At 42.6% G+C, this 12615-nt stretch overlaps 1 protein-coding gene across 1 annotated transcript in view; it reads right to left on the bottom strand.

Moving 5' to 3' along the window:
• LOC307063653 (forkhead-associated domain-containing protein 1-like) overlaps positions 1 to 12615 on the bottom strand; it is a gene marked incomplete at both ends in the record, with an annotated part of 92838 nt that overhangs the window by 43275 nt on the left and 36948 nt on the right. Inside the window, 2 exon segments of the mRNA XM_079719882.1 lie at positions 7013 to 7249; positions 10342 to 10451. Of these exon segments, the coding sequence (XP_079576008.1) occupies positions 7013 to 7249; positions 10342 to 10451 (347 nt within the window).

Here is a 12615-nt window from a genome sequence, read left to right as displayed (position 1 = left end):
GTATACATGTAAATCCCAATCTCTCAATTCATCATACCACCACCACCACCCCCTGCCGCTATCCCCCCTTGGTGTCCATACGTTTGTTCTCTACATGTGTGTCTCAATTTCTGCTCTGCAAACTGGTTCATCTTTACCATTTTTCTAGGGTCCACATATATGCGTTAATATAGGATATTTGTTCTTCTCTTTCTGACTTACTTCACTCTGTATGACAGTCTCTAGATGCATCCACGTCTCTACAAATGACCCAATTTTGTTCCTTTTTATGGCTGAGTAATATTCCATTGTATATATGTACCACTTCCTCTTTAACCATTCGTCCGTCGATGGGCATTTAGGTTGCTTCCATGATCTGGCTATTGTAAATAGTCCTGCAATGAACATTGGGGTGCATGTGGCTTTTTGAATTATGGTTTTCTCTGGGTATATGCCCAGTAGTGGGATTTCTGGGTCCTATGGTCATTCTATTTTTAGTTTTTTAAGGAACCTCCATACTGTTCTCCATAGTGGCTCTATCAATTTACATTCCCACCAACAGTGCAAGACGGTCCCCTTTTCTCCACACCTTCTCCAGCATTTGTTGTTTGTAGATTTTCTGATGATGCCCATTCTAACTGGTGTGAGGTGATACCTCATTGCAGTTTTGATTTGCATTTCTCTAATAATTAATGATGTTGAGCAGCTTTTCATGTGCTTCTTGGCCAGCGGTATATCTTCTTTGGAGACACGTCTATTTAGGTATTCTGCACATTTTTGGATTCGGTTGTTTGTTTTTTTAATATTGAGCTGCATGAGCTCTTTATATATTTTGGATATTAATCATTTGTCAGTTGCTTCCTTTGCAAATATTTTCCCCCATTCTGAGGGTTGTCTTTTCATCTTGTTTATGGTTTCCTTTGCTGTGCAAAAGCTTTGAAGTTTCATTAGGTCCTATTTGTTTATTTTGGTATTTATTTCCATTACTCTAGGAAGTGGATCAAAAAATATCTTGCTGTGATTTATGTCAAAGAATGTTCTTCCTATGTTTTCCTCTAAGAATTTTAGAGTGTCTGGTCTTACATTTAGGTCTCTAATCCGTTTTGAGTTTATTTTTGTGTATGGCGTTAGGGAGTGTTCTAATTTCATTCTTTTACATGTAGCTGTCCAGTTTTCCCAGCACCACTTATTGAAGAGACTGTCTTTTTTCCATGGTATATCCTTGCCTCCTTTGTCATAGATTAGTTGACCATAGGTGTGTGGGTTTATCTCTGGGCTTTCTATTCTGTTCCATTGACCTATATTTCTGTTTTTGTGCCAGTACCATATTGTCTTGATTACTGTGGCTTTGTAGTATAGGCTGAAGTTAGGGAGTCTGATTCCTCCAGCTCCGTTTTTTTCCCTCAAGACTGCTTTGGCTATTCGGGGTCTTTTGTGTCTCCACACAAATTTTAAGCTTTTTTGTTCTAGTTCTCTAAAAAATGCCATTGGTAATTTGATAGGGATTGCACTGAATCTGTAGATTGCTTTGGGTAGTAGTGTCATTTTCACAATATTGATGCTTCCAAACGAAGAACATGGTATATCTCTCCATCTGTTGCTATCATCTTTAATTGCTTTCATCAGTGTCTTACAGTTTTCTGCATACAGGTCTTTGTCTCCCTAGGTAGGTTTATTCCTAGGTATTTTATTTTTTGGTTGCAGTGGTACATGGGAGTGTTTCCTTAATTTCTCTTTCAGATTTTTCATCACTAGTGTATAGGAATGCAAGATATTTCTGTGCATTCATTTTGTGTCCTGCAACTTTACCAAGTTCATTGATTAGCTCTAGTAGATTTCTGGTGGCATCTTTAGGATTCTCTCTGTAGAGTATCCTGTCATCTGCAAACAGTGGCAGTCTTACTTCTTTTTCAACTTGTATTCGTTTTATTGCTTTTTCTTCACTGATTGCTGTGGCTAGGACTTCCAAAACTATGTTGAAGAATAGTAGTGAGAGTGGACATCCTTGTCTTCTTCCTGATCTTAGAGGAAATGCTTTGAGTTTTTCACCATTGAGAATGATGTTTGCTGTGGCTTTGTCATATTTAGCCTTTACTATGTTGAAGTAGGTTCCCTCTATGCCCACTTTCTGGAGAGTTTTATCATAAATCAGTGTTGAATTTTGTCAAAAGCTTTTTCTGCATCCATTGAGATGATCATATGGTTTTTCTTTTTCAATTTGTTTATATGGTGTATCACATTGATTGATTTGCATATATTGAAGAATCCTTGCCTCTTTGGGATAAATCCCACTTGATCATGGTGTATGATCCTTTTCATGTGTTGTTGGATTCTGTTTGCTAGTATTTTGTTGAGGATTTTTGCATCAATATTCATCAGTGATATTGGTCTGTAATTTTCTTTTTTTGTAGTATCTTTGTCTGGTTTTGGTATCAGGGTGATGGTGGCCTCAGAGAATGAGTTTGGGAGTGTTCCTTCCTCTGCAATTTTTTGGAAGAGTTTGAGAAGGATGGGTGTTAGCTCGTCTCTAAATGTTTGATAGAATTCACCTGTGAAGCCTTCTGGTCCTGGACTTCTGTTTGTTGGAAGATTTTTAATCACACTTTCAATTTCATTACTTGTGATTGGTCTGTTCATATTTTCTATTTCTTCCTGGTTCAGACTTGAAAGGTTATAACTTTCTAAGAATTTGTTCGTGTCTTCCAGGTTGTCCATTTTATTGCCATAGAGTTGCTTGTAGTTGTCTCTTAGGATGCTTTGTATTTCTGCGGTGTCTGTTGTAACTTCTTTTTCCTTTCTAATTTTATTGATTGGAGTCCTCTCCCTCTTTTTCTTGATGAGTCTGGCTAATGCTTTATCAATTTTGTTTAACTTCTCAAAGAACCAGCTTTTAGTTTTATTGATCTTTGCGATTGTTTTCTTTGTTTCTATTTCATTTATTTCTGCTCTGATCTTTATGATTTCTTTCCTTCTGCTAACTTTGGGTTTTGTTTGTTCTTCTTTCTCTAGTTCCTTTAGGTGTAACGTTAGATTGTTTATTTGAGATTTTTCTTGTTTCTTGAGGTAGGCTTGTATAGCTATGAACTTCCCTCTTAGAACAGTGGGATGCTTTTGCGGCATCCCATAGGTTTTGGATCGTCGTGTTTTCTTTTTTTTTTTTTTTTTTTTGGATCGTCGTGTTTTCATTGTCATTTGTCTTAGGTATGTTTTGATTTCCTCTTTGATTTTTTCAGTGATCTCTTGGTTATTTAGTAACGTACTGTTTAGCCTCCATGTGTTTGTGTTTTTTACAGGTTTTTCCCTGTAATTCATTTCTAATCTCATAGCACTGTGGTCAGAAAAGATGCTTGATATGATTTTAATTTTCTTAAATTTCCTGAGGCTTGATTTGTGACCCAAGATGTGATCTATCCTAGAAAATGTTCCGTGCGCACTTGAGAAGAAAGTGTAATCTGCTGTTTTAGGATGGAATGTCCTACAAATATCAATTAAATCTATCTGGTCTATTGTGTCATTTAAAGCTTGTGTTTCCTTATTAATTTTCTCTTTGGATGATCTATCCATTGGTGTAAGTGAGGTGTTCAAGTCCCCCACTATTATTGTGTTACTGTTGATTTCCTCTTTTAGAGCTGTTAGCAGTTGCCTTTTGTATTGAGGTGCTCCTATGTTGGGTGCATATATATTTATAATTGTTATATCTTCTTCTTGGATTGATCCCTTGATCATTACGTAGTGTCCTTCCTTGTCTCTTGTAACATTCTTTATTTTAAAGTCTATTTTATCTGATATGAGTATTGCTACTCCAGCTTTCCTTTGATTTCCATTTGCATGGAATATCTTTTTCCATCCCCTCACTTTCAGTCTGTATGTGTCCCTAGGTCTGAAGTGGGTCTCCTGTAGATAGCATATAGATGGGTCTTGTTTCTGTATCCTTTCAGCAACCCTGTGTCTTTTGGTTGGAGCATTTAATCCATTCACTTTTAAGGTAATTATCGATATGTGTGTTCCTATGACCATTTTCTTAATTGTTTTGGGTTTGTTTTTGTAGGTCCTTTTCTTCTCTTGTGTTTCCCACTTAGAGAAGTTCCTTTAACATTTGTTGTAGAGCTGGTTTGGTGGTGCTGAATTCTCTTAGCTTTTGCTTGTCTGTAAAGCTTTTGATTTCTCCATCGAATCTCAATGAGATCCTTGCTGGGTAGAGTAATCTTGGTTGTAGGTTCTTCCCTTTCATCACTTTAAGTATATCATGCCACTCCCTTCTGGTTGGTAGAGTTTCTGCTGAGAAATCATCTGTTAAACTTCTGGGAGTTCCCTTGTATGTTATTTGTCATTTTTCCCTTGCTGCTGTCAATAATTTTTCTTTAATTTTTGCCAATTTGATTACTATGTGTCTCGGTGTGTTTCTCCTTGGGTTTCTCCTGTATGGGACTCTCTGTGCTTCCTGGACTTGGGTGGCTATTTCCTTTCCGATGTTAGGGAAGTTTTGGACTATAATCTCTTCAATATCTTCTCGGGTCCTTTCTCTCTCTCTTCTCCTTCTGGGACCTGTATAATGTGAACGTTGTTGTGTTTAATGTTGTCCCAGAGGTCTCTTAAGCTGTCTTCATTTCTTTTCATTCTTTTGTCTTTATTCTGTTCCGCAGCAGTGAATTCCACCATTCTGTTTTCCAGGTCACTTATCCGTTCTTTTGCCTCAGTTATTCTATTGATTCCTTCTAGTGTGTTTTTTTTTTTTCAGTTATTGTATTGTTCATCTCTGTTTGCTTGTTCTTGAATTCTTCTAGATCTCTGTTAAACGTTTCTTGCATCTTCTCGATCTTTGCCTCCATTCTTTTTCTGACGTCCAGGATCATCTTCACTATCATTCTTCTGAATTCTTTTTCTGGAAGGTTGCCTATCTCCATTTCATTTAGTTGTTTTTCTGGGGTTTTATCTTGTTCCTTCATCTGGTACATAGCCCTCTGCATTTTCATCTTGTCTGTCTTTCTGTGAATATGGTTTTTGTTCCACAGGCTGCAGGATTGTAGTTCTTCTTGCTGCTGCTGTCTGCCCTCTGGTGGATGAGGCTATCTAAGAGGCTTGTGGAAGTTTCCTGATAGGAGGGACTGGTGGTGGGTAGAGCTGGCTGTGTCATTGGTGGGCAGAGCTCAGTAAAACTTTAATCTGCTTGTCTGCTGATGGGCGGGTCTAGGTTCCCTCCCTGTTAGTTGTTTGGCCTGAAGCCACCCAACACTGGAGCCTACCCAGGCTCTTTGGTGGGGCTAATGGCAGACTCTGGGAGGGCTCATGCCAAGGAATACTTCCCAGAACTTCTGCTGCCAGTGTCCTTGTCCCTTGGTGAGCCACAGCTGCCCCCCGCCTCTGCAGGAGACCCTCCAACACTAGCAGGTAGATCTGGTTCAGTCTCCTATGGGGGTCACTGCTCCTTCCCCTGGGTCCCAATGCACACACTACTTTGTGTGTGCCCTCCAAGAGTGGAATCTCTCTTTCCCCCAGTCCTGCCAAAGTCCTGCAATCAAATCCCACTAGCCTTCAAAGTCTGAGTCTCTAGGAATTCCTCCTCCCATTGCCAGACCCCCAGGTTGGGAAGCCCGACGTGGGGCTCAGAACCTTCACTCCAGTGGGTGGACTTCTGTGGTATAAGTGTTCTCCAGTTTGTGAGTCACCCACCCAGCAGTTATGGGATTTGATTTTATTGGGATTGCGCCCCTCCTACTGTCTCATTGTGCCTTCTCCTTTGTCTTTGCATGTGGGGTATCTTTTTTGGTGAGTTCCAGTGTCTTCCTGTCGATTTTCTGCAGTTAGTTGTGATTCCAGTGTTCTCGAAAGAGGGAGTGAGAGCATGTCCTTCTACTCCACCATGCTGAACCAAATCTGACTACAGTTTTAAGCAGAATTATGCACTGAGGCCAAAATTCATCAATGACTAATTGCTTTTTTATCAACTTTGTTGAGATATAATTCATGTACAAGATCAGTGGCCAATTTTAAAGTAGTTCTTTAAAACTTAAAAAATTTTTTTTTTCTTTTTTGGATTTAGTTTCAGGAGGAAGGAAGTTGACTGGTAAATCCAGACATTCTGGGTGGAGAATTTTTGGTGAAATTCCCTATAAGTGAACCAGCAGCTGCCTTCAGGGTTTGATAAAGGCCTCAGTGTTTGGAACACTGTGGGGTTCCTTCTCCCCATCTCCAGCTCTTTCTGGCTGGGTCCGGGTGGGTGTGAGAAGTGGTCACTGAAGCGACAGGAGTTGGGTGGAAATGCAAAGTGGGTGTGAAAGCATGAGGTGTACAAGGTGGCAGAGCTGAGCCCAAATGACATCACTGCCTCTCACTTGCTGTGCGAGCTGTACCAAGCCCCTGGGCATCTCTGAGCGTGCCTCAGTCTCCTCATCTGTAGAATGGCATCTGTCAGAAAACTGAGGTTTAAATAGCTAATGAGGGAACTTCCCTCATGGTGCAGTGGTTAAGAATCTGCCTGCCAATACAGGGGACACGAGTTCGAGCCCTGGTCCAGGATTATCCCACATGCCGTGGAGAAACTAAGCCTGTGGGCCACAACTACTGAGCCTGCACTCTAGAGTCCGCGAGCCACAGCTACTGAAGCCCTCATGCTGCAACTACTGAAGCCCATGCTCTGCAGCAAGAGAAGCCACTGCAATGAGAAGCCCACGCACCGCAGTGAAGAGTAGCCCCTGCTCACTGCAAGTAGAGAAAGCCCGTGCACAGCAATGAAGACCCAATGCAGCCATAAAGAAATAAACTAAATAAATAAATAAATAAATAAATAAATAAGTTAATGCACCCAAAGCACCTGCACTGGGGCCTGAACATGGTAGGCACTTAATCAAATCTAATATTGTTCTTACAAGGCTAGAAACTTGCCAACCCTCCACTCCCTGGATCTGCACTCTTCACCATGCTGTGCTGACTGCCCATTTCTAACTACCCGGGTGGATCCCCCCAGGCTCTACCTGAGAGCTGTCACCCTGTGTTGTGACCCCAAGGCACCGACCCACTTGTCTCTGAGCCCTACCTGGTTTTTCAAGCTCTGGATCTCTCTCTGTTGGGCATCGTCCTCTTCATGCAGAACCTGAAACTTGGGCGGGATCACCCTCTCCTTCTGCCTGGAGGCGGCTGTTTCCAACAGCTTCTGCCTCAGGTTGGCCACTTGGTTCTGCAGGCTTGCTATCACCGTGTCTTTGTATTTAGATTCAAGTTCAAAATCGGAGAGACGGCTGACTTCTTTTCCCAGCAGCCGAATTATTTCATCCTGGGTGGAGGCCAGATCGGAAATTTACTAGGTGTGGGTCTGGGTGTAAGGCTGAGCCCATTTAAAGAAAGACAGGAAAAATAGGGTATCATTCTTTGGGAAGGTGAGGGCAGGCAGGGAGGGAAAAAGCAGACTTTCAAGGCTATCTCTGTCACTTGGAAAATCTCATAGAGACAAGAATTGGGTTAAAATGATGTACTTGTATATAGACTCCTGTAATGGATGTCTGTACCTCACAGGTACGGAAACTTTCCTTTCCCCGAGAATTAGACTTTCATATTAAGAACAACCATTCCACTTTGGAGCTTTTGTTGCTAGAAAGTTTACTTAGAATGTTTTCATTTATAATATTCAGCCTAGCACACTGGGGACCTAGGAAAGGTAGTTAGGAATACAACATTCTGTTTGACCACATTCTGCCTATAATGAGGGTTATTTTTTTTAACTTAAAACATTCTGAAATATTTGTTTTCCCTTTCCTCTCTTCTAATATTTCCTGCCTCTTTTGGCTATTCATGTATGAATTTTTTCCAGGTAACTCAATCTGAAAAGTAAATGAGACAGGGAGAGTGATGTATTTGCATGGGCTCATGTCAACTTTCGGCTGGAAAAACAAAATTGCTGGTAGACTTTACCCACAGGTATAATTAACCCTGTCCTCCATCTCTCCAGTGAAAAAGCTCTGCAGCCAAAGAATTGGTTAGGTTTTCCAAAAAAGGAAAAAAAAATCCCCAAACTTCTCACCAGACGTTATCAATAAAATGTCAGAAAAACTGAAGAAGAAGAAGAAGAAAAAATTCCCCAGAGGCCTTTTCCAAAGCAGTCACAGGAGGAGGTAAACGGGCCATTTCTGGGCCAGCTCATTTCCAGGAGAGCCGTCCAGTCAGCCTCACGACCTACTAGCTCCGTGACCTGGGGAAGGACAGGGTCTCGCTCATGAGAAAGCCTGTCTGACATTGCCAGCTGCTGCCAGGGGCCTTCCTTTGGGTCCTTGTGAAAGTTGGTGGCAAAACTTCAAGAGAGAGCATCAGACATATTCCCTCCTCCTGGGCAGTTTCCCCTGTTTCACCCTGTTGTGACCAGCCAGGTGCTTATTCATTTTTCGTGCAACAAACATTCATCGGGCAGCAACTAAGTGCCAGGCCCTGTGCCAGTGCTGGAATATAAGAAGTTTGCAGAGGGCAGTGGACAGCTGTGGGTTCTGCTTTCCTGGCGAGGGTCCCGTTGCCCTTCTGGAGGGAGCGCTCCTCCTTCCATGGGGTCTGGGTAGGACTGTCATCCATGCGCCCCGCTCCTTCCTGTCCCACCTCCCCGTGTGCATGTGGCCCAAGCTGGTCAATCAGAGATTTCACACATCGATTACAGAGGGAGAGGATCTTGCCTTCTTTTGGATCATAAACTTTAAATATGTAGGCTTGTTGGCCTGAGTTTGTCTTTTCTAACACACAAAGCCAGCCTTATGTAGAAAGCCAGACTCTGAGGGAAACAGAGGGGAGAGGTTGGTAGTGGGGAGGTGTTCTGATGACATTATTCAAGCTCCTGGATCTAGCCATACCTGAAGCTAGTGGCCCTTTCAATTTTCCAGTAAGATGAGCTAATCAATGCTCTCCCTCAAGCTAATTTGTTTATTGTCACTTGAAGGAGTCCTGGCAAGTCAGGGTAGAAACGGCTTATAAATAGAAAGAATTATTTCTATTATAAATAGAAAAAAATATAAATGGCTTATAAAAATTTTCTATAAATATAAAAAATTACAGTGGTTGCACTATATTTCCAATTAAAATTGAGGCAGGTTGAAAAATGGCTACAAATACTTTGCAGTTTTGCCATTTGGTCTATTTCCCCACCCTCTAGTCTGGGCTGGCCCCGTGACTTGCTTTAACCAACGGAATGGAGTGGAAGTGATGCTGCATGATCTCCAGGCAAGTTCTTACAGGCTGTGCAGCTTCTGCTCTGGCCCCCTGGGAACCCTGAGACCACCGTGCTGTTATGAAAAGCCACATGCCGAAAGGGGCCTACCAGTCGAGGCGTCCTGGCTGAGGCCCTAGATGTGGGAAGGAGGCCAATGGAGACCGACCACCAGACTGGCCAAGCCAGCGGCTGACTGAGGCCGCATGAGTGAGGCTAGGGGACGCGAGCAAAGGAACCTTCCAGGTCAACCCATAGATTCTGCGGAATAATGAATTGCTGTTTGAAGCCGCTAAGTTTTGGGGTGGCTTGTTACACAGCGATAAATACAGAATCTGAGCGTGGCTTCTCGCCTTTCTGCAACATTTTTCAGAGTCTGTTCCCAGGATGCCTGGGTTGGAACCCCCTGACTCCTGAAGGTTTGGATTTCCGAGTCTGACAAGAACCCCAGGTAGGTCTGCTCCTCACAAACTCTGAGAATTGCTGCAGGAGCAGGCCCTGGCCTTGAAGGAAAGCGAGATATTATAGACTGTTTCTTTTAGAGTAACTTTCAGGTCGTGTCTAAGTGGGGAGAAATTGACCTGGGACCTTCCCAGGATGGCTTGAATCCACCTGTTCTGCTCGCATCCCTGCTTTAAACCTCTCTGGCTCTTTAACGAGTCTCTTGGCCCAGGCCTCCCTGACTTCAGGGCTCACTTCCTCCTGCTAGGAACGAGTTTTTGCATCACTGTTCCATCACTGAAGGTTGATCAAGGGATTACTGTGTGGGAGTTAGAAGTACCCACTGAGAAGCTAACCAGACCTCGGTTTGAATCCTAACACTGCTCCTTGCATTGGACAGCCTTGAACACATTACTGAACCTCTCTGAGCTTCGGTTTCCTCATCTGCAAAGTGAGGGTGATAAAATCTATTTTGAAGATGGTGAAGATTAACGAGCTAATAAATGTCAAGTGCACAGGACATGGCCCAGCACACAGTAGGTGCTCAGTACTTGTAGTTGTAGATGTTATTTGGGATAAAATGAGCAGTGGCCAAACCTGGCTGAATGTCTTGGGAGGAAGATGTGGTTTCTTGGAAGTAGGAAAAAGGGACAGTCCTTGAGACACAGAGAACAAGAGGCAGTGGCAATCTCTCCATGGTCCCTCTTGCTGCTGTAGCTCTGTGCTTCCCTGAGACCCCTCACCTTATCGTAATGAGCCAGGTCCTGGTCCACAAAAATTTCTCTGTAGGGCTCTGCTACAGGAATTTCCTCGGCCACTGATTGTTCCGACGGTTCCGCCGCGTTGGTCCACACTAACACACAAGATCAACAGAGAATGCAGAGGAGACTGTGAGTTTCCCCAAAGTCTTAAAGAATATTTTCAGATTAACCTTCACATTCATGAGACTTATGCACTGAAAGCATTGCAGGAGGACTGGAAAGGGTAAGAGCTGCCTCATTTCTCTTCCCCAGCATTAACTGCACAGATGCACTGTGGTGTGTCTCTTTCCAGACTTTTTTCTATGCCGCATAAGAGCTGAGGACCTTGGGCAAGTCATTTGCTCTCTCTAACCCTTAGTTTCCACATACATAATTTAGGATCACTGATAGTCTCTGCTATAAAGGGCTATCTGGAGATTAAATAGAATAATGATATAGAGCAGGGGTAGGCAAACTATGGCCCTGTGGCCAAATCTGGCCTTCTGCCTATTTTTGTAAATAAAGTTTTATTGCAACACAGCCACAGTGATTTATTTACATATTATTTATGGCTGCTTCCCAGCTACAAAGGCAGAGCTGAGTAGTTGTAGCAGAGACCATGTGACCCACAAATCCTAAAGTATTTACTATCTGGCTCTTTACAGGAAAAGTTTGCTGACCCCTCATGTAGAGCATTTAGCACTAAACGTTAGCTATATATTTTTTATTGCAATCATATCTTTTCAAAAAACAAAAATGCATTTACATGACAGAGATTCTTATCCAGCTTACTTTTCAGCTAACAATATCAAAAACATCTTCCCATGTCAGTATTTGAGGCTGTACTGGGTTCTTTTCAAGAGTAGCATTGTGGTCCACTGTACAAGTGTGCCAAACGTGTTTAACTAGGATCCACTTGATAGACATATAAGCTTTCCTAATTTTTTTCTTATTTACCCCAATATTACAAGGCCTGTTTATATGACTTTGCGGGAGTATGGCATTGTGTTTAGGGGTCCCACTCTGTATCACATCAGACATCTCGCAATTCACTCACATCAACACTGAATCCATTGTTTTTTATTGGTGTAGAAACGTTTGTAAAGATTTCTATAATTCTACTTGTGAGATCACTTGGGCCCAAGCAGCGTATTTTAAATTTCCAAGTGACTATAGTTTCTGGACAGTCAATGCACATTCTTATCTTCTTGTGAAGTGAGAAACTGAACAAATTGTTTTCAGTGGTGATGAAACTTTAATGAGTATTAACATTAATGATGAATGAAGCACGCACTGTCATGTTTGTGGACATTCATCATTTATTCATTTTGCTTCTGCATTTTTTATTTATGCATTTTAGAGTCAAAGATTCCTGCCCCCCAGCCAGGTCTCAAACCTGTTTGTGGACCCCAGAACCTCTAGTGGACAGAGCTGATGGCCTGTGGTGCCTGGAGAATGCACAGCCTTGCGTGTTGAATGAGCAGCCCTGGCCACAGTGTTTCCTGGGGCGCGAGGAACACAAGGGCCTGGAACTTCAGCAGCTGCCCACTTTCTCTCCCTCCACCTCCCCAACTAGGTCCATGATTAGAAAACTTTTATTTGAAGCTCACTGCCCCCATCTGACTCTCTTGGATCCTGAGCAGCTAAGTCCTAACTGACTACAGCAGCAGTGCCTGATAGAGAAATAAGGGGAGCTACAGAACGCAATTTTCAATTTTCTAGTAGTCACGTTAAAAAGGTAAAAAGAAGAGATGAATTTTTTAATGATCAATTTTATTTAACCCAATACATTAAAAAAACATCATTTCAACACGTAACCGACAGAAAATATGGAGATATTTTATATTCTTTTTCTTCGAGGCATGAAGCCTTTGAAATCTGGGGTTTATTTTACACTGATTGTGCATCTCAATTTGGAAACTGAATTTTCAGGAGGAAGACTTGATCTGTTTTCAGATTCCTCAAGAAATCGGCTCCCACTGGAGGAAGGTACTGCCTTGCCTGTGTCCCCAGGGAGGGCCTCGGGGTCTGACCCTAACTGGGCCCCTGTCCAGTCTCAGCTTAGAGCTCTGGCGTCTGATGCCATCTCTAGGGGTGACTCCGGCTGCCTCTGCGACCCTGTCGTGGCTGTCTTGAGGGACGCTTCCCTGCAAGATGATGGCCGGAGGGGGGACTTCATCAAACTTACAGAACAGGCTGATCGATGGGGTCCCTTTACTGGGGAAGGTGTGTTTACTCAAAGTCTTTGTGGGTCTAGAATTTGCTCTGAGACTCGCT

This window comes from Hyperoodon ampullatus (genome assembly GCF_949752795.1).
Source record: "Hyperoodon ampullatus genome assembly, chromosome: 2".
NCBI lineage: Eukaryota > Metazoa > Chordata > Mammalia > Artiodactyla > Ziphiidae > Hyperoodon > Hyperoodon ampullatus.
The sequence above is the reverse complement of the archived record's forward strand: the minus strand, read 5'-3'. Positions and strand labels throughout refer to the sequence as shown.